Genomic DNA, 22,606 nt, shown 5'->3' with positions numbered 1-22,606 from the left:
TGAGGATGAGGAAGATATGGGAGATTACAAGCTGCCCATGAGACAAAACGCTGCCGACATGCAGCAGTGTACGTGCACGCTGTTCACTCTACTAATTCCAAAGCCTTACTCGATTGCCATTTCAAAACTAGCGTCCCTCTAGAGCATATTTTTCCAAAAAATATTCACTTATAGTACTGATTACTTACTGGTTTTCAGACTGGATTATGGATATATACATTATATAAATGAGCAATGCAACAATTAGAGAAACTTCAGAGTTCATTAGTGCTACTCCTCAGAAATATTAGATATCAGTATCACATAAATCAAGTGAGTCCTATTCAGCCTAATGACCTAAAATAGATTACGTGTTCAAACTAATAATCTATTTTTTTGAACCAATCACCGAAATGCCTTAAATTAACTCAGATTACTTTTAAATAAAATGTAGATTCAGAGATCAGGTTTTGCAGAACACTTCAAAATTTCAAAACAATCAAAACGGAACATTTACAAATCCCTCTAGAACATCTTTTTTAAAAAAATGCTTTGGCTGATTTGAAACCTAATTTTCATTTTTTTACTGTATTGTGGAAAATAGACAATATTCGGGAGGAATATTGTCCAAGAATATGCAACACTACTGTAATTTCTCAGAAATAAATTTCAGTAAAACCATTATGATCTCATGAAAAGTTTTGACGGAAAATGGTTCACTTGTTTTTCAATAAAAATATAACTAGACACCGACCTCTCAATAAGCAGCAAAACGTTTATTGATATTTTTAAGTTTCATGTCAGGATACCTATGTTAGCATCATAAGTCTCAATGTCAAACCTTCTTAAAATAACATTTTCCTTTCTGTTGCTAGACTCAATCAACTATTCCTCATCTTGCAGTTTAGAGCTGACTTTAGTAAGCTACATCAATATTAAAACTACCTGCACCTTATCTCTATTGGGATTTTACACTGAAATAGCTACTGCATTTAAAAAGAAAACAAAACCAAAACCTTACTTTGGCAGCAAAAATGGTCCTTAGAGAAATCTCATTTTTGCTTCATGATGGCAGACTTAGATACTATCAATATGCCAAATTTAAGAGTCAAGATGCTGGTGAAAAGGCAATAACAGATTTTGTTTGCTTGTCTTTAGTTTTAAGAACAAAGGCTTTTAGCAACACAGGCAAAATGCTTCATATCGGGTTACAGGAAAGGATAAGACTAACCAGTATCAGAGACTGTCCAATATGAAGTATAACTATTTCCTTGTCTGAATGAGCTTTACCTGGTGTAACACTAGCCTGAAAGAAAGGAGGGAAAGAAAGAAAGGAGAGGGGGGGAAAAAGATCATCTCAGTGAGGGATGAGGAGATGAATTCGATAGAAGGCATCTAGATACTAGGATGGTTACCACTGCAGACCGGGATGATGCAAATACAAGGCTAAATGTAAGTCATATTGGTCTTTGTGAGATGTAATTCTGGAGACGCACTGAAATCTGCACTTCTCTATTTCTTTTACAATAAAATCTGTTTTATAGTATACTAGTTTCTGTTTTTCTTCTTAACTCCCTTTTACAATTTCTTTTATATTTTTACTTCAAGGACAGATCAGCCCAAACTAAGTCTTTAATGTATTTTTAAACTGTGGTACAAACAGAAAATGCAAAAGGTGTTCATTTTTCAATCCACAGTCCTGAAGTCTTGACTGAGGCATGTTCAAACCAACATTGAATTTATTATTATTACTTACTCCCTTCACCTCCTACCCATGGAATTGGGACATTCATATGTATCTTACTGTTTTATCCCCAAACTCCTGCATTTTCCTAATGGAAAAGAGGAGGTCATAACACTTAGGAGAAAAGAGGCAGCAGCTAAAGAATTGAAAGTCTTCATATGTGTCTCCTTTCTACACTTATTTTTAAAACTAGATAACTCTTTGATGCCCGAGCCAGTATGCCTAACTATTTTTACGTGGAAACTAGATGTAACAAAATTTCCAAGCTGCTGTGCAAAGCAAAGCTAGTAGAGACAGCAGACATCTGTCATCTTCAAATGAGATGTGGAATGAATAGAAGAAAGTGTGACAAAGAAGAAGCCAGATCCTTTCTGCAATGGACTGTGCAATAACAGGATATCAAAAGTATCAGTTTCTCTGCAGAAGCCTTCAGCAGGAATTCCTGAGGACAAACAACTAGAGAAACATTGAGATTAAAGGCTTTAACTGGTAAAAAAGGGCCAAGCAACAAGCTAGCAGTACAAAGCTAATGTGACAATTTGATACTGCAAGGAAGATGGATTTATCTTTCACCTAAGTGCCTGAACTTTATTTCAAAGTTTGAACTTAGACAGTAAAACGTGTTAGATGGCTTCATTAATTCGACTTTCATACTTCAAGTGTCATGAGCTGTTTTTTAACCACATTTTTTCCTCCTGCTTCAAGTTGCTTTACATCCAACATACTGATTCCTGCGAGTTCTCTAACAATAAAAGTAAAATGTTGCTTTAAAATTCAGTGTAGAAGCTTTCTGAAATTTCTGCTTTACTCTGAACCTGGGTTTGGGTTATTTTTTAATTGCCAGAACATCTTCATTGTCTCCTCTCATATCAGAGAAATTATTCCTAGTATCTTTAGATATCTACTCATTACTGTCTAGGCTTGATAATACTATAATTATCACTTAAATTCCGTACTGTGGTATTTTAAAGCATGTGAGTCCCTCTGAATCAGGTGATAGTGTATCTGATTGCAGAACAGCATGATGTTCTGGTAGTGACCTTGTCACATGCTTTCTTACAAAACAGTATTTTACATGTAAACACAAATATTCAAAACCCCTGCTAATGTAACAGCAAGGCTAACTGGATTGTATCAATTAAAGAGAACAGCTTGCCTGGCCACCATTTGATTGTGCTGTGCATACTCTTTCCCCCTGCTTTTTTTATATTTTTTAAACTTGCTATATTTTTCCCAACAACCTCTGTCACAATTTTGCTTTAATAATCCCAAGACATGGGGTTTCCTTCCATTTTCTACCGTATATACGCTGCAACCTATTAATTTTTCTTTACTAAGATTTATGTAGGTAACCTTTATAGAACCACCAAGTGCTGCATGGATACAAATGCTCTCTCACAGCTGGAGGTAGATGTTTCATGTTACGATGACAGTACAGTGGTGAGATGCTTCTATGAAAACTGCTCTAGGCAGTAACTCTCTTTGCACAAATGTCGAAATTCATGGCTGTGTCAAACCAGTACCCTCTTTTAAGCCCTAAAATTCCCTCTAAAGGGCTAAAAAATAAAAAAAAAAAGTAGCTATACTAGTGAGTAACTATCACTATAATTTTCTTCCACCATAAAATTAAGCTTCTGGGGAAAATTAATAACACTCTTGTTTTTAAGAAGTTAGGCACATTCCAATCTAAAATGAGAAGTGCTGCCTGCTTGCAGATTTTCTGTCCATAAATGAATACAAAGGCACTCTTCCTTATTAATTAAATAATGAAAAGATATAAGTCTGATTTTTAACAGTTTTTTTAAACTGTCACTGCACTATCACTTCATAGCACAAGGAACATTACTACTCAAATATGAGTCTTTCAGCAAGGTAGACTTTCAACATCTGCAACGAGAAATAACAGCAGATTATTTTTTTCTTCAGGAGATAAATCCAAAATACATCACTAGAAGGCCATTCCCATGCCTAAGCTCAACATCTGCCCTTATTTGGAAGTTATCTGGTAAAAAAAACTTGTCCAACAGTCTCTAAATACAGTGAAATCTTCCATAAGAACCATCTTCTGCAGTGACTGTCAAGTATTCACTTAAAGTATAAGCCACTTTTCTAGAACAATTTTTGTAACATTTTTGCTGGGAAACAAAAATCAGTTTTGCCTACTTGTTCTCCTTCCTTACCAATCAACTTCCATGTCTCTTAAATGGGTGCGACAAACACCAGAGTGGGCAAAGAAAACCAGCACCTCACTTTGGATGCATAACTGGGCTTGGAAGTGCTATGACAAATCCTCCTTTCTTTCTCCAATCCCTTACAAAAGTCAAAAGGGACAACTCTTCAGCCAAAGGGGAAGTCAAGCCAAAGCTGGATAGCCCAGCTCAATCCATGACTTAAAATTGAGAGATCATGATTAATGTCCAAAAAGAGGTAAAATAATACATTTCACATCTACAAAAATCGTCTGTTTGAAAAGACCTCTCCTTTATCACCGATATTTGGTATGTAAGGCTTTCAAAGAGTAGTCCTCTAGGCCCCTGCAATTTGACTCAGAGCTTCAGAGGCACAAAAAGTTAAATTCTGCCTGGAAATGTACTGGTAGAGTGAAAATACATAGTGCCTATGGGAAATACCACTGAGCTAGGAGGCAGTCAGACATTACTGTAGTTGCAACTTCCAAATTTTGCTCTAAGCTGCAGCTCTCTGCAGACTCCAAACTTGAGGTGACAAAAGCACCAAAAAAGGTGTCAAAAAGGAAAAGGCTGTAACATTTATACCTACTACTATCTGTATTTGCTGAAAAGCAGCGAGAGACTCGAGATCAGGCTGTGAACTTGAATAATAAACAACTGACACGCTCCCTCACTTTGGGAAAGCAACATCACCACAACCATTTCTTCAGGGTCTTATAAAATCTGTCATGTTTAGGGGAGGAAAACTGCCATATATACATGGTCTTTCTTTCTCTCTAAGGAATATATATCTGTATCTCTCACACACATATATGTGTGTATGTACACATATTTAAAAAACATATGAAAATGTATCTATGCATAGAAAAATAAAACCAAATTAAAAAGTACTGTAAAACAAAGTTATACAGGTAGTTCTCACAGGCAGAGACCAAAGCAAGTCTGAATGTGGTCAAAGACAGTGAATTTTACTGATTTACGAATGCAAGGCACTTGCACGCACTATACATACTATACAGCAAATTACACTGTAGCTTTAAGCTAGACAGCTCAGGTACTAGAAAAGGCCTAGCGGCAGCAACAAGGTAAACTAATCTGCATTGGGTTCCCTTTCATGACAGCTGCTCTGGTTCTTGGGTTAGCTAGCCCAATTAAGTCTAGCTCATTATTAAACAAGTTACATTGCAAACTCCAATGCAGGCATAAACCTAATGCTCAAAAAGCTGTTAGCTTTAACAGAAACATGGCTAAACCAGGAGTTATAAAAATATATAGAAGAGCATAGCCCCATTACCTCAGTAACTTAAAGCCTACCTGCAATGAATTCAATCAAATCATGTAGTTATTTTGAACCCTTGAGCTTCCAACACAGTAGGTCAATACTGACGAACCAGTAACTTTGATTAAACATAATTATTTTATTATTGCAAAGAACTGTTCCTCCAAACATGCTACAACACATAACCATAGTATACTAGTAAGCACAGGAAGAAATATTTTTAGTCCTTACTGACAGTTGTACGGAAACATGGGCTGGTGTAAATAATTTTGCAAAAAGTATCATTATTTACCTGATGTTGACAGCCACTACTAGTAGCAGCAATTACTGATATTTTTAATCATTAGGTGGCTCTAGAAAAGAGTTTATTAGCACTTACAGGTTCTCCTCTAGGAAAGATTGACTGTTTCATTAGGATTCTTAAGCTTCTCCTACAGCCGAAGAATCTTTTGTATGCAGAAAAAAAAAACTCGGTAGGAGACTGACTATTTCTATTTCAAGATAAAGAATCTGCTGACAGATCATTAACCTCTGCCAATTTTTCAAATGAAAAGAAACTATGGACTATTGTCCTGACTTTTTATATGCCTTAAGTTCAGTTGGCCTCTTGCCAAAGAACTGTTACCAATACTACAAGAACCCCTGTAAAACACTAGTAATAACCTGCGAAACTAATCAGCAAGCGATCTAGGCTAACAGCAAAACAGAGGAAGCATCTCAGAGACTGTCACTGACATCATATCCTATCGGTGATGGAAATTTGTGAAGAGCTAACTCTTCATTCGGAAATTTGAAGCCTTCACGGACATTAAAAGATCCTTTATGTCAAGGACTCCAATCTGGTCCCCAATTCTGTACTTTTCCTACTCAAAAATGCCTCTCATTTGTTCCCATTCATATGAATCCTATCGAGTCCAGTACATCTTCCGGCAAAACAGGTTAAACCCATTTCCTGAGTATGCAGAAAGATTCAAACAATTTCTGCAGATTTGCAGAGATAATCACCATTTTGAGAATCAGGTCCAGACTATGGTGCATATAAATTGCGTGCTTTACTTGCAGCAGTCTGAAGTAAATGAAAATTTCTGTCTCCGCCAACATATGCTCCTCCAGGCCTGCTTTACTTAGGGACTTTATGTAACGTTCTGTACAAAAACACTGCCTGGAACTTCAGCGCTGTCTTCGGCCTCTCCTAAACTGTTGGCAGTGCCTGAAAAATCCTTAAAATCCTTTAAAGTGTATTGCTATCAGTTCACCTACGGCTTCCCCAAGCAGCATGTTTCCAAAAGATTATTAAAGCAATTAGACATAGGTTAGCACCTCGGTCCTGCTGCAGATAGTGATCTTTGGCTTGGTACAACACAGAAGACCAGTGCAGTGGCAGGAGTGGCAAAATGATATAATTGAATTACGCAGCATAGATCCAAAGATACTGTATGTTAAAAGTGCAGAACACAAAAACTGCTTGATCCTTATGGCTGTTAATACTGTGGGCAAAAAAAAAATCATGCTTTATATACGGATCCAAAGCCTGGGAGGAAGAACAGCAGCAAGAAAACACAGAATTAAACCACTCCTGATAGGAAAAGATATCAACAACACCATTAAGTTAACTAGAAAGCTATGGGATTTATTTTATCTTGGCTTTCCATTGATCAGTTAGGAATACTGCTCCCATGATTCCATGCCATTTCTGGCTTTTAGTTCAGTGTTTAAGGTGAGATTTCAAAAGGAAAAGAGCTGCGTGCCAAACTAGAACTGACTTCCACTGGAACTGGCTGCTTACCAGCAACTTTTGTGACTACATGTCTTCTGCAACTCAAAGCTCCACGATTTTCACCTCTTTCTCTGGCCCCCTCTTCTATACGTTTCTTTGCGGCTAGAACCAATTCTCTAACTCAGGTGTGATTCTTTCAGGCTTCTCTTCAAATCCCTCCTTCGAACACAGCTTTTTTCTGCAAAGACTATCCACACTGAATCCTCTTCTCAGATAACTGTGAGGCTATAATTTTTAGACTGCTTTCAAACAAATGTCACATAAAATAAGCAGCACAAAACTACCAAGGAGAGGGTTTATCTTCACCACACTGCTTTGTATTTCTGAGCAGAGACCCTTACCTTTGTATCTGCTTGTAAATCACTCAGCAGCGTATGACATCTAGTGTTGATATTATTTATACAGCAATAATGATGAAATTACACAGCAAACATTAAAAGGCTTTGTATCAATTCTTTCTCTTTCTTGAAAACTATGACTACATCACAGAGATTGTCTCATCTTCCTCTCTCCCTTCGTCCTTCCAGAAAAAACATTTCAATTTTTATGTTGCTTGGTTTAACCGTATTAATCAAATAGGCTTTGTTTTTAAATGGCTCCATCAAGTTGTCTTCTTGCACGTAAAACAAAAATTTTAAAAACAGACCTTCAGATAAGGATTAATTGCAAAATACAATTTGCCATGTTTTAACTGAAAAACCCCCAAGCCGGATACAAGTGTTATTTTTTTAAAGAAAAAATTGTTAACAAATGTTTAGCAGTACTCAAAGCATGTTAACATAGCAATCTAGATTCCCTCTCATTAATGCGCTCTTAGTCCCTTAAAAAATAATGATAATAAAAAAAAAATCAAATAATCCACAGTACATATATTTGTGTCCAAAATGAAAACTGTTTGGACACACAGTCACTGAATAAGTTAGCTGGATACTGTACTGAGCTATAAAAATTAATTGTTTTTGATAAATATACTTTTGCTTAGCAGAAACTTCGAGTCTCTTAATCATTATTCCTACTGGACACTAACCATTGAGCTAACAGAGCTCTCTGCTAAGGAGGCCGGGTCCGCCTCCACCTAACTCCCAGGGTGAAGTTAAGCGGTTTGACGCAATGATTCAGCAGTTATTAATCAACCCAACCAAGTTACAAACTCCACCTGGTAACAAAATCGGCTAACTCAGTCATCCTGGTAAGGACCAAAGCTATACTATACTACTTTACAACTCATTTATAATTCTGCTTTGTCCAAGCTCAAATATTCACAGGGTTCTGCTAAGAAGGGATAATGCCGAGTAGGAACTCTTTTAACACTGTACTGCATTAATATATCTGATCTCACCAATCACAAGCCAACAGGTCTTATTTTGCAGAACTGGATTTTCAAGGAAAGGAAAGGAAGACTAACATGAGGAGTAGATGATCATTTCAGTAAAAACATTCAGGCAGTCTCTAAATGTGCAGCGAAGGGCACTGCAACCTACGGTTCCTGGCTTAATAAAGGGTGCAGAAAACCTGCAAGGAGAAGCAGTAACTTGACATGTTCAATAGTGGCATCCATAACTGTACAGGAAGGCTGTGTTGCCATCAAGGAACTCTATACGACCACACGTATTCAACATATTAAGGATAAAATAACCAGAAATAAACTGGGAAAAGGTCGTTTTATAAGAGTTAAAAACATAGTAGCTGACTGGCATTTAAGGTTTACTTGTAGGCCAGGCTACTACTAAGACAAAGCTTGTGCATGGCTGCATATTTTGTGGGGAAATCCTGAGGAGCACCAAGGAACTCCCCTTAGGAGGCCACACATTTAGTTAGTGAGACCTGCTTTTAAATGAGATTTTGAGCTTTGATTTAAAAAACAAAGGATTTTCAGAGTCAGATAAGGGTTTGAGTATTTAACCTACCTTAGCTGGACTGTAGGAGACAAAGTTCAACAGAATGAGAGCCTGAGAGAAATCTAGAAAATACAGCTACTCTTACTCCACGTCTGAAGTTGCTCCTGTAAGTGTCCCCAGCTCTCCCTCTCACTGGCAGTTTTCTCCAATGAGGATTTGCTCAGTTTTAAAGGTTTCCTGATTTTAGCATTCATTCATTGCTTTCAATGCTCATGAGACTGAGTATCATGAGAACAAGGATGTAGGAGACTATTTCCTATTATCCAGTCATATTATCCGGCTTAATTATTTCATATTATCCAGTTTTGTTAATGAAGTCACTAGGATTTCAATTAATTTAATCCTCTTGCTTCTTTATAAACCTTCCTGCAAATCCCAGCCAGATCTTGCTCTTCATATATCAGTCTTCTATATCAGATCAAAAATTCACTTCAGCATTACATATTCTAAAGCATTTAGTAGGAGAACAAACCTCATAAGCATGTAAAATAACTAACCAGAAAAGGTTCTTACAGAATCAAAACCCAAATATTTCTTAGCAGCTGACTAGAAGAACATCAAAACGTCTGCAGAAACAACAATATTCTCACTTCGCTGCATCCAGATGCTGCACTTATCATTCACAGCAGTGATAGATTAGTATATAACCCTGGGATCATAAAACTAGAAAAGAATGTTCAATTTACAGTTCCGCACGTGCCTACTATTTCATTTTTTATGATTTAACATATTTTAGAATGAGATTTCTCTCCCTAGTCATAGAGATGCAGGTCTAGTTACCCTACCTCCCCATTTAAAATCAATGGGGAGAAATAGGCACTTCTGTGGTTCAATTAACATATTAAGGGTAAACTTTACAATGAATGAACTTTACAATGAACTTTACAAGTGCTTTATCCTTCACTGATTATTCCGAGTAGGTCTGTTACGTAGGTCTACACTGACTATAAAGGAAGCCTAGCATGACTAACTCCAATGCAGACATGCATACTTCTTGACATATATTGTTCCTGCCTTCCCCCCAAAATAGCTATATCCTCTCAAAGAGCAAAGTCATGGTTTGAAAAGCGGGCTGCATACATCTCCCTCCAATGCATCCCAAACTAGTTTTCAACATGACTGGAAAAAGAATATAAAACAACAAAAACTCTAATTGGAAGAGACAGTCTCAAATGTTATTGTAACCAATGCTGTGTCCCCTATGATGTCAACAAATTTGCTGTCAAAGTCATCCTATGAAACACACTGCCAACCTCAAAAAGCTCTCTCTGATGGCACTACAATTGCTTAGAACAATCCTTAATGAAATCTCTGAAATAGTCAAAAAAGCTAAGTAAGATGAGATAAGGATGTAACATACATCAACCATGTGCATGTATAGCTCCAAGAAAAGCTGCATATTTATCTGATGTATCAGGACATTTCAGTCTAGAAGGAACCACCACTACTTTGATCTTCTGTCATTCTATTGTAGTGAAAAATACTTCCTGAGAAGTAGCAAAGAAACTACAAATATTTCCTATTGCCAGATCCTGGACATATTTATCAGGGTTTATCTCTGGCTAGTTTAAGTATGCCTTCAATGCCAGAGCTCCCCTATTATTATCACTGAAACGCAGGCATGGAGAAAGTCAAAAAGGGAAAATTTTTTCAGTTTCAGGCTTCAATGCAATTTCCAGAATCTTCTGCAATTGCAAATCTCTGCTCTTCCAGGTCTGGAAAAAAAAAATCAGCTCCACAAATGATTTCTGCCTCCCCACAGCCTCATGTTCCTATCACCTCCCTCCTCCTCCCTCTTCAACTCGGGACCAGCAGTAACTGTTACAGACAATCCCTATTTTGGCTTGAATGTTCACAAAGTGCTCAGACATAACAGTATGAAACATACAATAAAAAAATCTGTCATTAATTCAAAAAGCTTCCCGGCAGAACTACAACACTGAAAGTTATACTGCGACATATATTGCAAAATGATAGGTTATCTAGTAAGATTTTTTCCTTTCAACCACAAGTAGTTTCCTCATGATTTCCAGCCACTCTGTCTCAACGACCCTCAGAAAAAGCCTGCTCTATTGTCTTATTTCAGTGGTAGTTCACCAGCAGCCAGACCTTCCTGGATAACTTCCCAAATTCATAGCAATTCTTTTGAATTGATCAGTCACATGGTCTCAAATGTATTATTATCTTCAAGTAGGGGGGAAAAAAATGAGGACCTCAGAGGTACTCACTCGTTTGAAGACTGGACTTTTCTAAAGAAAACAAATCCCCTGTGTTTCTCGGTAATATTTACATGCATTTACTGAATGAAATTCAGACTACCTTCTTGAATACGAAGCTCCTGTTAAGTCCTTCATTCACAGGGAATAGTGATGAATGTTAATAGTGGGATAAGATTTATGTTTTACAAAGCTCTCCAAGTGCTCATAAAGTACCTTTTATTGCTTTTTGTTTTTATGACAGCTCCATGTCCCCAGGACCAGCCCCATTACAAGGCTTAGCATGTATTCTCAACAGGCACACGCACATGTATATAAATACATACATACACACAGCCAGCCACACAGATCAACGTGGACAGAAGCACTCAGCGCTCAAGTGAACACAAACAGCACCAACGGCCTCATATATTTTTTATATTTTATATACATACAAACAACATGGATCCCTCCAGTGCTGCCCTTAGACACTCAGTCTATCCAGTAATGGCCCCTGGACCCCCTGGTCTTCCACTTAGCTCACCCACACTGGCATCTGCCCACATGCACTGTAGGTCCCCAGTATCTGGCGGTGGACGCTCAGGCTACCCAGCAACTGGCCCTAGGATCGTCTCATCTTCAGCCGTGCTCCGCAAATGGGTCTCTTGGTCACCTCCAGCCTTATTGCCACTGCAGTACAGGGCTCCCAAGCTGCTTATCCTACTTGCCAGCTAGTCTAGCTTGGTAGCTTGACAGACACTAGTGATTACAGGCTGATATACCTACTGACATAATATGCCTACGCTCACAGACCTCTTGTGTCCCATGTCCCCGCTCCAGCTGCTGGAGCTGGAGTGCGGCACCTAGCCCTCCGTATACACACACGCTATTCTAGAAGAGAGTCTCCTCACCCAGGAAAATAGTTAGAAATGGAGTTTAAAAAGATGGTAAGGCAGACTGCAGTGATCAGGTGCAGGGCCCATAACGACCAGTCCCCTGCTCATACACAACCAGCCGCTTTTAACCCCTTTTCCCTCTGTCTTCTTGTGCTTTCTCAGCCTTTGATCCCTACCTTTCCCCATCTTTGGTCCCTTCCCTGGGCATCCCATAACATGCCTCATACAACGCCAGGATGCTCTTCCCCCAGCATCCCAAAATGCGTCCCATACGCTTGTAGGCACTAACACCCCCCAACTCTGTAAGGTGTTTGGGGGCGCCGTTCCTTTGACTCATGGCAAAGGGTGTCACACTGGGGCAATGGGTCCATCACCCTCCCGCGACAACCCCGGGAGCAGCCAGGGCACAGAGCTTCTTCTTTCTCTGTCATGCTCCTGGGGCTCTCTGCCAGCCGTCATGCCTCTGCGCTCCTTTGTGGTCATGGAGATTAGCCTTTAATCTCATAACCAAACACAAACAGTAACTCAAAGAAATGCAATCTTATTGACCAAACAGAGAAAATAACTCTTTTATTCTGAACTGTTAAATGCTATATAATAGCTTCTGGCAACTTCAAATGGGGCTATAAAATTCTTGTTTGTGTTTATTAGCCACAACCATGGGTGTTTGTTCTTTCTTTTTTTAAACATTAAATGCTCCTGTAAAATAAACTGATCTGTCAGGTACGCTTTACTTTGGGCTGCATAACAAACAAAAGTCCTGTACCTCAAAGCATTCATTTTAATGTTCAATGTATTTAATTTTTACAACATCCAGGATTTTCCCTATCATAAAGAAGATGCTCAACTGGAAATCACATCTGCTCTTTCTACTATCAACTTTGCAAGTAAACAGGCAGTAAGTGCTATATTTATTCATCCTTACTGCTTCTTTTACCTAAAAAAAAGGCTAAGGTGTGTGCAATATGTCTAAGAGATGAGTTCTGACCAAGAGCCTTGCAAAGCAGAAAAGAAAGTAGCAAAAAAATCTCAGTGAATTATTCCTAGCGATATCAGCGACTCAAGGTTCAGGTTTTCATCAGTGGATTCTAGCAAGTAATGGTATACTCACTATGATTCCTGGTGGAAAGTTTATTACAAATCTTTGACTCAGCTAGAAAAAAGAATGAATGATCCTTTTGACCATCCATTTGTAATGTGCACAAAATAAAATTGAGTGGTCCTGTGAGACTTAGATACTGAAGGTCCCGTGCAGCTAGTAGCAAAGTGTCATGTGCTAAATGTATCCTTGCTGTTCCAAAAGGCTAAATTTGTCTAGATTGAGAGAAATAAGCTGTAAATCTCAGAGAACACAATTACGCAGAAAAACGTAAACAAAAACTGGATGTTATTTTAAACTAGATTTATTTTAAAATTTCCTATAATTCTACAATCAAGAAAGAGGAAAAGGAAAGTTCTGATATATTAGGGAAAAAAAATTAATACAATAATGAAACAAAAACTTGAATTAAAAACATAAATGTTTAATTCATGGGAAAAATACATAGTAAAATTAATTCTGATGAAAAGTTATGAAGTATAAAAATAGTTAGGTGAATCTAAAACACCGAGGGAAAAAAAAAAATCTGTGGTGGCAGGCCTGATGGCTAATAAAAGTTTCAGCATATCACAGACAAAACAAACCTAATGAACACCACAGTACCATCAGTGGATGTAAACACAAATATTTAAACAATAGTAATACAGAAAGAGAGTATTCTCCTTCAGTAAATATTTCTATTCTGTATCCTAATATAGGCAAGATGATATTTATGAAATTCTCTCTAACTCATTACCCACTGAAGAGGTTTAGCAATGTCTACTCAGAACTTACTGCAAGAATTACTGGACGAGAACAGCTTGTACCCATGATCTCTGGACACGGATAAGATATCAACAAGATGTCTGACTACATGAGGTTAATCTTTAATTTATTTTAGAGCACTGAAAAAAATATAGCAGAAAGGAAGTGGCTAACATTATGAATTGCCGTACACGTAGACTTTGTAAACCTTTATTGAAGGTAATGCGTTCCCTTACTTTTGCTGCGTGACAATAATAAATTCATTCATTATCATGATATTCATGTTCACTGTTATTACCCAAAATGGAAAAATTAAAGCTGCCCATGTAACACAAGAACATTGTTGTGCCATCTGGAAATAGGTAAAATCAGTATGGAATCCATTAGATACAGTGTTACCTACAGATTATTTTAGAACATGAAAACACATCCAGAATGGTGGAAGAGTCATTATTGTTCAAGAACTAGGGACTACAGGAGACATCAGGAAGTACGGCAAAATGGTCCAAGATTAACGTTATGAGGAGGGAACAAAAATATTTAAAATAAAGATTGTGATACCAATCTGTGATTATAGGCTAATTTGCATATTTTCTATTAGTATTTGGAAATGTTACAGATTCTGTGTCTGTAACACACACACACACACACACGTGCACACACGCAACATATTTATAGCCTAGTTAAAACTCTCGCGTTTCTTAGATCAGCTACTCATATACAAACAAAACTTCAAATTATACTTACCCCAGTATACGGTTCATTCCATGCCTAGCAGCATAATGTAACGGAGTATTGTGCTGGTAAGTTTCTCCATAAGAAGTATTTGGGTCAAGAGTTTCTTTTAGCTGAGGGTTGCTCTCATATATTTGGCAGGCCAGATTTTCATCTCCATTTATAAGAGCTTTGCGGAATTTGGTGGTTGTATTTCCCATGTTGCTATCCTAGTTATCAATGGCACTTTTTCCTTTCCCCTTCATCCACTTGTGGAAAGGTTCTGTAACATGCTTCACTGCCTAAAAAGACAAACAATGTTTCAGTTATTCCGCAGAACTTTCTTTCCTAGATGAATTCATCCAGAGTTGCGGCACAGTAAGCAGGCATGTGAAGATATACTTAGGGCCTGTATATTCTATCATAAATTGCTGCAGTCCTTACAGCTACATACACATAAATTCTCAATTCCTTACAGATTATTTCCCTGTTAAAATGTGCCATCTTCCTGTACAAATACTTTCGCAACATACACTCTTTGAACACAGACTGTTCTATTACAGAAAATAAAAAAGATGGCTGATATCCATCTGTAATAAAAAAAGATGAACACTGAATTTCTGTGAATGAGAATTAGAAATTAGAAGTGATTTCAAAACATAATAAAACTAAAGCAAAATCATTAAACCAAGGGGTAAAATTCTTCACAAATATGCAAGAAATTGGACATCGGTGTTTAATTTTCACTCAAAGAATATCATACAAAAGTGTGCTTGAATGACCTACGCTTGTGCAGGTGGGTGTAAATAGCACTTTTTTGTGCCAAGACCACCAATGCACGTGAAGGTGGCATTTATCACAGCCTCATTTAACAGTTTTGCTAAGGAGACTCTTTAAAACAGCCAGTCCCTCTTTTAAAGTGACAGTTAAGAGATCGATAATAAATGGGTCCACACGGTGCCAGGCGTTATACTGGCACTAACAAATGGCACCTTGCAAGTACTTCAAATGCATCTTGCCTGCAGCTCTGCTCTCCAGCCTCTCACCTTCACCTCACGCAGGGGACCAGCAGCTCAAGCCACACAAAGATGGGGCAGGTGGAGCATCAGCTCATGAGACAGGACAAGAGAAGCTTGCCAGGCCTTGCAGAGCACATGCTGATTTATGTCACAGGGAGGAAAAGGGGACTCAGCATGGGGCTGCAGCTGGAAGCACAGTGAACCTTCTCAGAGGTCTCTGTTGTGCATGAGTCACCTCATCCAGATTGCTATATGCCAGATCCTCCTCCTGCAGCGCACTCCGGCATCCAAATATGCCAAACACAGCAGATTAGGAAACTGAAAACTACTTATGCTGGGCACGTACAGTCAGGCAGGACAGGAGCTGCTACGCGCCCAATACCTTCTATCCTACTTGTTCTGGCAGGGCCTATCTCAAACTTTTATTTTTACAGTTGCTTGCCAGCACAGTTACTGAGGAGTAGAGGATTCTCACAGGCAGAAGAAACGGAGGGATTCAGGGGGTCTAGGGTTGCAGAATATCCAAAGGAATCAGGATGTGGGAATAAAAATATAGAGCTGAGGATGCTGAAGGAGTAAGAAGCATGATAGGTTTGGGATCCTGGCTGGGAATGTGAGATATATAGAAAGAAAGAGATGTCTTAGTTTTTGGAAATATTGAAGCAACTGACCCTTAATTATAGTCCAGTATTGAAAGATGGGTCCTACACTCAGAAGTTTGACTACTCTCAGCTATTTCAATACAGCCTATTTAGAGCGCTCATTCTATTCAAGTTAGATCGAGACTAGGGTGAAAGATACATAAATATACAAGCTTATCAACATGGCAGAGCCCAGTAGGTTTTTAAACCTTAGTTATTTGAGGGTGAGAGGCATAAAAAGGTGATAAGATAAACGGAAGGAAACCTGGACAGCAAAAAAAAAAAAAAAAAAAAAAAAAGAAAAGCAGAGAAAAAGGGGAGAGAAGAAAGTGAGAGGGCAAGACTAGCATGAGGATGTGCTGATAGGACTGTGAGGGAAGGGAAGGGAAAGGATGAGCACAGATGAACTCAGCACAAATCAGAGGAAGTTCAGTCAAAACAGTATAAAGTTCTCTAAGCATCTGAGAAAGAACTCCAATGACACATTTCTGTTCCCACAGTGTGTTCCTCTCATGAGCTCCTTCCTGCTTCTAGTTTGAACTTATATGTCCTCTTAATAGCAAAAGTAACCACCAGCAGGATTGGGTACACTTGCACACCTTTAACTTTGCATCCCAGTCTTGCTACAGTGCTGATCCTGTCCTGCAGGAGATGCCACTGGCTGGAGTCTTCCACTGGCTCCTCTTTCATGTGAGGAGAAGGGGAAACACCGCTTTGGTCCTAACATCACTAGATAACACTTCTCAGCCTGAGCAGTAATAGGAGAGCATAGGCCTTTGGTGGCTTTATTTTTTATCCCCCCTGCCTCCAAAACTTTGATGAGGCAATCCTTATTTTGGAGTTGCTGTGTCTTACCTTCCTTTTGATGTCATTGCATGAGAAAACTAAGAAACTGATCTGACACAACAGGCTCAACATGCTACCCATGCTCTCCTCCGTGACCAGAGTTATCGAACCAGCAAAAAGTTTCTTCTAAGAATAAAGAAGCAGGTACTTATCCGAAAGTAAAGGCACACCCTTAAAATGCTTAGTTATACAGACAAACCAGAGCCCCGATTCTTCAATTAAACTACGGATTCCGCAGCATTTTACATCTTTTAGTCACCCCTATATTTTAAAACATAAGCATTTAGATACTCTGATATATTTATATCTTCAAAAAACCCACTGTATATTCACATGACCATGACACAGCTTGCTGTGCTATAGACTAATGTTTCAGATGTAACAACAGCTGCATTACTCTTACATATTGGATACAGTTTTAGGCTTTCATGAAAGACTATACAACAACAACCCAACACTTTACAGTCAACCAGCAGTTCATATTAGCCTCTACATAAAAACAAAATAAATAAAGCATAATATCTTCAACCACTATGACTTCAAACGTAACTTGTACAAATGGCTTTGTCAAGTTTGTTAATGAGACCGGTTTATGCAATTACATTATCCATCCTATCCTATCCATCCCTACCTGCCACTGACAGTTCTCAAGACTATAGATTAAATGTCTCAAACAGACCGTGTTCCTATAAACTTAAGGAAAATCATTAATGCAGATCCCATCAGTGCCCCTAATGAGCAAAAAAAGCACAAAAACTTCTTCCATCATTTGCAAATTAAAGGTAACAGCATCAATTGCCATGCACGTATTTCTGGAAATTAGCTCACGCATTAGCTTGCATTTTAGCTTGTGCCAGCTGCAGAACACGCTGCCTCTTGCCCAGACCTGGAACGTTACACAGGGCTGGGTAGGGATGAGAGAGTGTGCCGAGAGTAAGAAAAAGGGAAGACAGTGCCCTCAGGGAATCTGAGAGAAAGGGTGGTACTGGTAACATAAGGAAGAGAAGAGCTGAAGGTATTAAGGGAGGGTCTGGAAACGCACAGAAGTGAGGTGGCTCTACAAACCTCAAATCATTGCAGTGCAGATACTGCAGAAATTGCTTAGGTAAATGTCATTAGTTCTACTGCATACCAAACAAGCTTTATTTATTTTCTGATGAAGTAGAGATATATTAGACGGCAGCACATCGGCTTCTCTGTTGAAAGAGCAATCTCAGTGTCAGTAAAGAGCATAAAATATTAATGGGTAATTTAAAAAGATGATATTCAGTATTTTTTGATAAATATTTTATACAGAGAAACTTTTTTTTAAAACTTGAAGGAAACACTGTATTAAAAAGCCTCAGGCATAAGACTTTATTTTTTCCACTAAAACTCCATTCACTTTGTGATTAAAATGTAAATTAAATCCTTAAACCTTTAATGGTGTGGTAGTGTCCACACTGAGCGGCATGCTAGATATTGAGCAAGTCTCCTAGTACCCAAATGCTCAAACCTAAAAGGTCAAATGGTACAGGAATGTGAGACAAAAACTGGTTTGGAAAGGATTGAGAAAGTAGGAAAAGAAAAATACACAAGTGTGCAATACATAACTTCTTGGCAACTGCAAAAACCAGAGATTTATAAATGACTAGCTATCATCAGCTTGCATTTTACAGAACATGCGCTGGAAGACAGTTTCAAAAGGTGACTTGTCAGACAGCAAGAACAAGCGCACTGCTACAGCCTATTCAGAATCATTCCTATTCATCCTGCTGCACCCTCTTCTGAGTTACGGCATATTTTTTGTCTTCTTTAAAATTATATCCAATATTAGGCACAGTGGGGTTAAGTTCTTCAAATGGATTTCCAGGCAAATTAAAAATAAGAAATACAGTGACAATAGACTACTGCATGGAAAATTACAGGCAGCAACTCTTTGCGTGTATGTTTGCACATGCATGTGCATATTTTTATATATATATATATATCTATATATATATATCTATATATATAAATAATCACCTCCTAGTTAATTTTAAATAATAACATCTTCTTTTGTTAATAGGAATAGCCCCCTGAACTTTTAGATTCTGCATACTAAAACCAGGAGTAAAGTATTTGTCTAAGGTAAGAATTCCAGAGAAAAGAACAAATAGTATAAAAGACAGAGGTATGTTACTCAAACTTTCATGTTCATCTGGGAATTTTAGCAACATACAGCACATGCTGTATAAGCTACTGCAGAAAACAGTGCCATCTGCTTCCCTAAAGAAGCTTATAGTGTAAGAGAAAGGATTATATGTGATACAGATATGATCTAGACAGACAGGTGAACAGTAAAACACTGGTCTGCATAACAGGACCACTGGCCAAATCTCAAGATTTTCAGAGTCAAAGGAAAGGGAGAATTTTAAGAAGGATTATGAAAAAGAACAATGATGTGGCTTTGAACAGACACGAGTGGTACGCCTCCCAAGCCCAAGAATCAGCATAAAGGTAAGACAACGCTTGAAAATTTAACAAATGGCTAATCACGTTTTCAAAAGAAAATGAAAGATAATAGAATGGGAATAGTCCATGAAAGCCTTTCAAATGAAGATAAACAGCTTATATTGGATGTGATAGCAAGAAAGAAACCTCTGGAAGAGGCAAGGAGAGAAGTGACAGGGTCAAAACTGGTGCAGAAAATCCCCTATGTACAATATACGATACTATAAACTGTAATAACGCCTGCCACCTTCATAATAGAATCCACAAGGTCTTCATCTTTCCCACTATGACAGGCATTAGCCTCTGATGCTTTAGAAAGGTGGTATGCCACACTGTAGTTTTCTTTTCCGAATCGAACATCAAACATGGCAGCAGAAACATAGAAAGACATGGGAGAGGCTCTCTCTGTTAACTGGCAATAGCAGTTGGGACCCAGCATGCTTGGAGGCCCAAAGAAAACCAAGATCTGGCAGCTGCTGCCTCTCTCAAGATGCCACGGCACATGAGTGTCCTGCTGTGAAATATTCAAGATCTGCCCATTCATAATCTTTAGTCGACCTAGTTGACCAAGGAAGCTTATACTTAAATTGAAGAAGGAAAAGACATGATCTGAGCAACAGGATCTGAAAACGGCAGAGAGGCCTAGTCTGTCCCAGCCCCATTAAGAACTTCCAGTCCTTTATGTGCTCTGGGAGGCCAATGCTGGATCCTGGCAATGATTCAGAGAAAGGAAACTTAGCTCACTCTTTCAACCTCTCATTTCATGCTTTTGAAGGTGGAAGGCCTGTGATGGATATATTTCCTCCTGAAAAGGGGAAATGGGTGGCAGGGAAGGGGGGCCCTGGAAGGTCCTGCCGATCTACCACTGCAGGGACTTGGATAGCTTCCATGGACTGAATAAAAGGTTGCTAAAGCTGTTTCAGCAGCTCCCAGGATACTATTGCTAGCGTGTAGTGTTGATGTCACTGCTCTTACTTTGGTGTTTGTGCAAACTGAGCATAAAAAAAAATTCTTAGTCTATTTTTTAATGTAGCATATTACAAAAAATCACTGTGAAATAAAAATGACAACACGAAAAGGGTAATTTTCAAATATTTCATCTCAGTAAAAAGAGACTTAAACAGAATTTTACAGGACAAGAGAAGATACTTCTTTAGCAGGCAGACTCACCCACTGAATTTTCAAGTTCTATGATAAGAAAAGGGCTTCATAAAGAAAATATCATAATCTTTTACAGCAAAGAATATAGGAAAAACTAAATGCAATGTTTTTTGTAATTATTCCCTACATTATTTCAGAATTGAAAATATCAACTATCTTACTTGTTGAAAATTAAAAACTGTCTTTACTATTCTACCGTTCCCAAATAAAAGTTCCACTTAAAATCAAAATACCATTAACATAAATCACCTTAAAGTCTAACAAAACTCAGGTGCGTCACACTCCTCTGCTTCAGTAACACACAGTAAAAATTCTATTGACTTATTAGCAACACTGCTAAAAGCAGCACTTTGATATCACAGCTCTATAACTACTTAATAAAGTGATGGTCACTCTCACAAAGTGCTTAAAGACCAAGTATAAGATGAAAAAAGGGCGGATACAAAAATACACAGGTAGATCAAGATAACGGTGAGATTTTGGCAGCAGTTACACCACATCTGCTGCCTAACTACTACTGATTTTTTTCCATGAGTGTCACGATAGAAGCGTTTGAAGAGGGACAATGTAATGGCTTTGTAGGATTTTAGGAGTTCCTCCTTCATAATAGTGGCAAGGTGCTTGCTAGAAATTTATAAGTGACAAAATACAGGAGCAGTGGAACTTTTCGAAAAGTCTTACTTCTAATGTTCATTTAACCATATATTGAATACCCAATTCCTCATGAGTTGACATACCTCTTTAAATTTACATTTGAATTGCTTTAATACTGAAGTAGAATTTCTCACTGAGTCTAGCACTACAGTGGGATTCTAGAGCAATCACTCTATACAGTGGAGGGGATGAAGAAAAGGAAGAGAGACATACTGTACTACACAGTACTACTGGGCAGATCTACCAAAAAATTCTCAGGCTTAACCATGCGAAGAAAATGCCATGTATTTCTTGCATAAACACATTCATTATCTACATAACTAGCAAAGATCATCAGTAGAGCTGATCATTTGCAACGTTTTTTCTACAATGTAACATTATGTTATTCAACAGTTTAGCCATAACAGCTTGCATATACAACTGGCAAGTTAAACAAGAATACTTCTTATTTGACAAGAGAATTTTTTCATGTAAACTAGAAGAACACTACTGTGCAATAAGGAGCGAGCTGAGCTCACAGTAGTAAATCTTTCCGTAGCCCCTCATAATTCAGTCTCAATACTATCAAAATAGAATATACATTGACTAAAACTAGTGTATGTTACACGGTTTCTTATATCCTTGTAAAGAATTATCTGATAATGAATTACCTACACAAAAAGGATAATGAAAAAAGGTACTGAAACAACAACTTTTCCGAAAGCACCTTACTTTTGCTAAAAGTATAAGATACGAGATTGTTTTCTCAAGGTATATTCTCTTTTAAGCACAGTGAGCTCAAAAGATACCTTTTTTTTGGAGACTGCAGTTACTACAGTTCATTTTTAAGAGATGAGTTTATAAAATACTTACAGAGAGTCTGTACTGTCCTGCATTATAAATCATAATATATTGCAGGAGGGAATCAAGAATGGCTTCATGCTTTAGGAGAAAACCTAGTAATTTAGTATACTTAGAAGGAGAGTAACATCATGATGTTAATAATTATAATGCTCATTAGTGGGATGGACTAACACAAAAGCATGCCAAAAGTTAGGCACAAGAATTCTTATAATATCAGGTCTTCTGTCAAACAGAAGAAAAAGTTCTGGCTAGTTCTCCTTTTCCTCTCTTTCCCCCTCCCCTCCCTCCAAAGTAAAGAGCGTTATCATGCCAACAAATTGCTTGCTCTACTAAGAGGACAAAACTAAAAATAAAGCATTTGAGCACACACATATCTACGTTATGTACAGCTGGCAGGCATATCTATAATTAAGATTAGTAGGAAATGTCAGGTTAAAGCAAACTTTTACATGCTTA

At 38.0% G+C, this 22,606-nt stretch overlaps 1 protein-coding gene across 8 annotated transcripts in view; it reads right to left on the bottom strand.

The window, feature by feature from the left end:
* The window catches only part of ANKIB1 (ankyrin repeat and IBR domain containing 1), a 97,287-nt gene that overhangs the window by 50,994 nt on the left and 23,687 nt on the right, over positions 1 to 22,606 (bottom strand). For all 8 annotated transcript variants that reach the window (XM_068934801.1, XM_068934806.1, XM_068934805.1 and 5 more), the window contains one exon: positions 14,548 to 14,816. In XM_068934801.1, the coding sequence (XP_068790902.1) occupies positions 14,548 to 14,735 (188 nt within the window). In that variant the 5' untranslated portion in view covers positions 14,736 to 14,816. The remainder of the gene's footprint in view (positions 1 to 14,547; positions 14,817 to 22,606) is intronic.

This window comes from Struthio camelus, chromosome 2 (assembly GCF_040807025.1).
Source record: "Struthio camelus isolate bStrCam1 chromosome 2, bStrCam1.hap1, whole genome shotgun sequence".
NCBI lineage: Eukaryota > Metazoa > Chordata > Aves > Struthioniformes > Struthionidae > Struthio > Struthio camelus.
The sequence above is the reverse complement of the archived record's forward strand: the minus strand, read 5'-3'. Positions and strand labels throughout refer to the sequence as shown.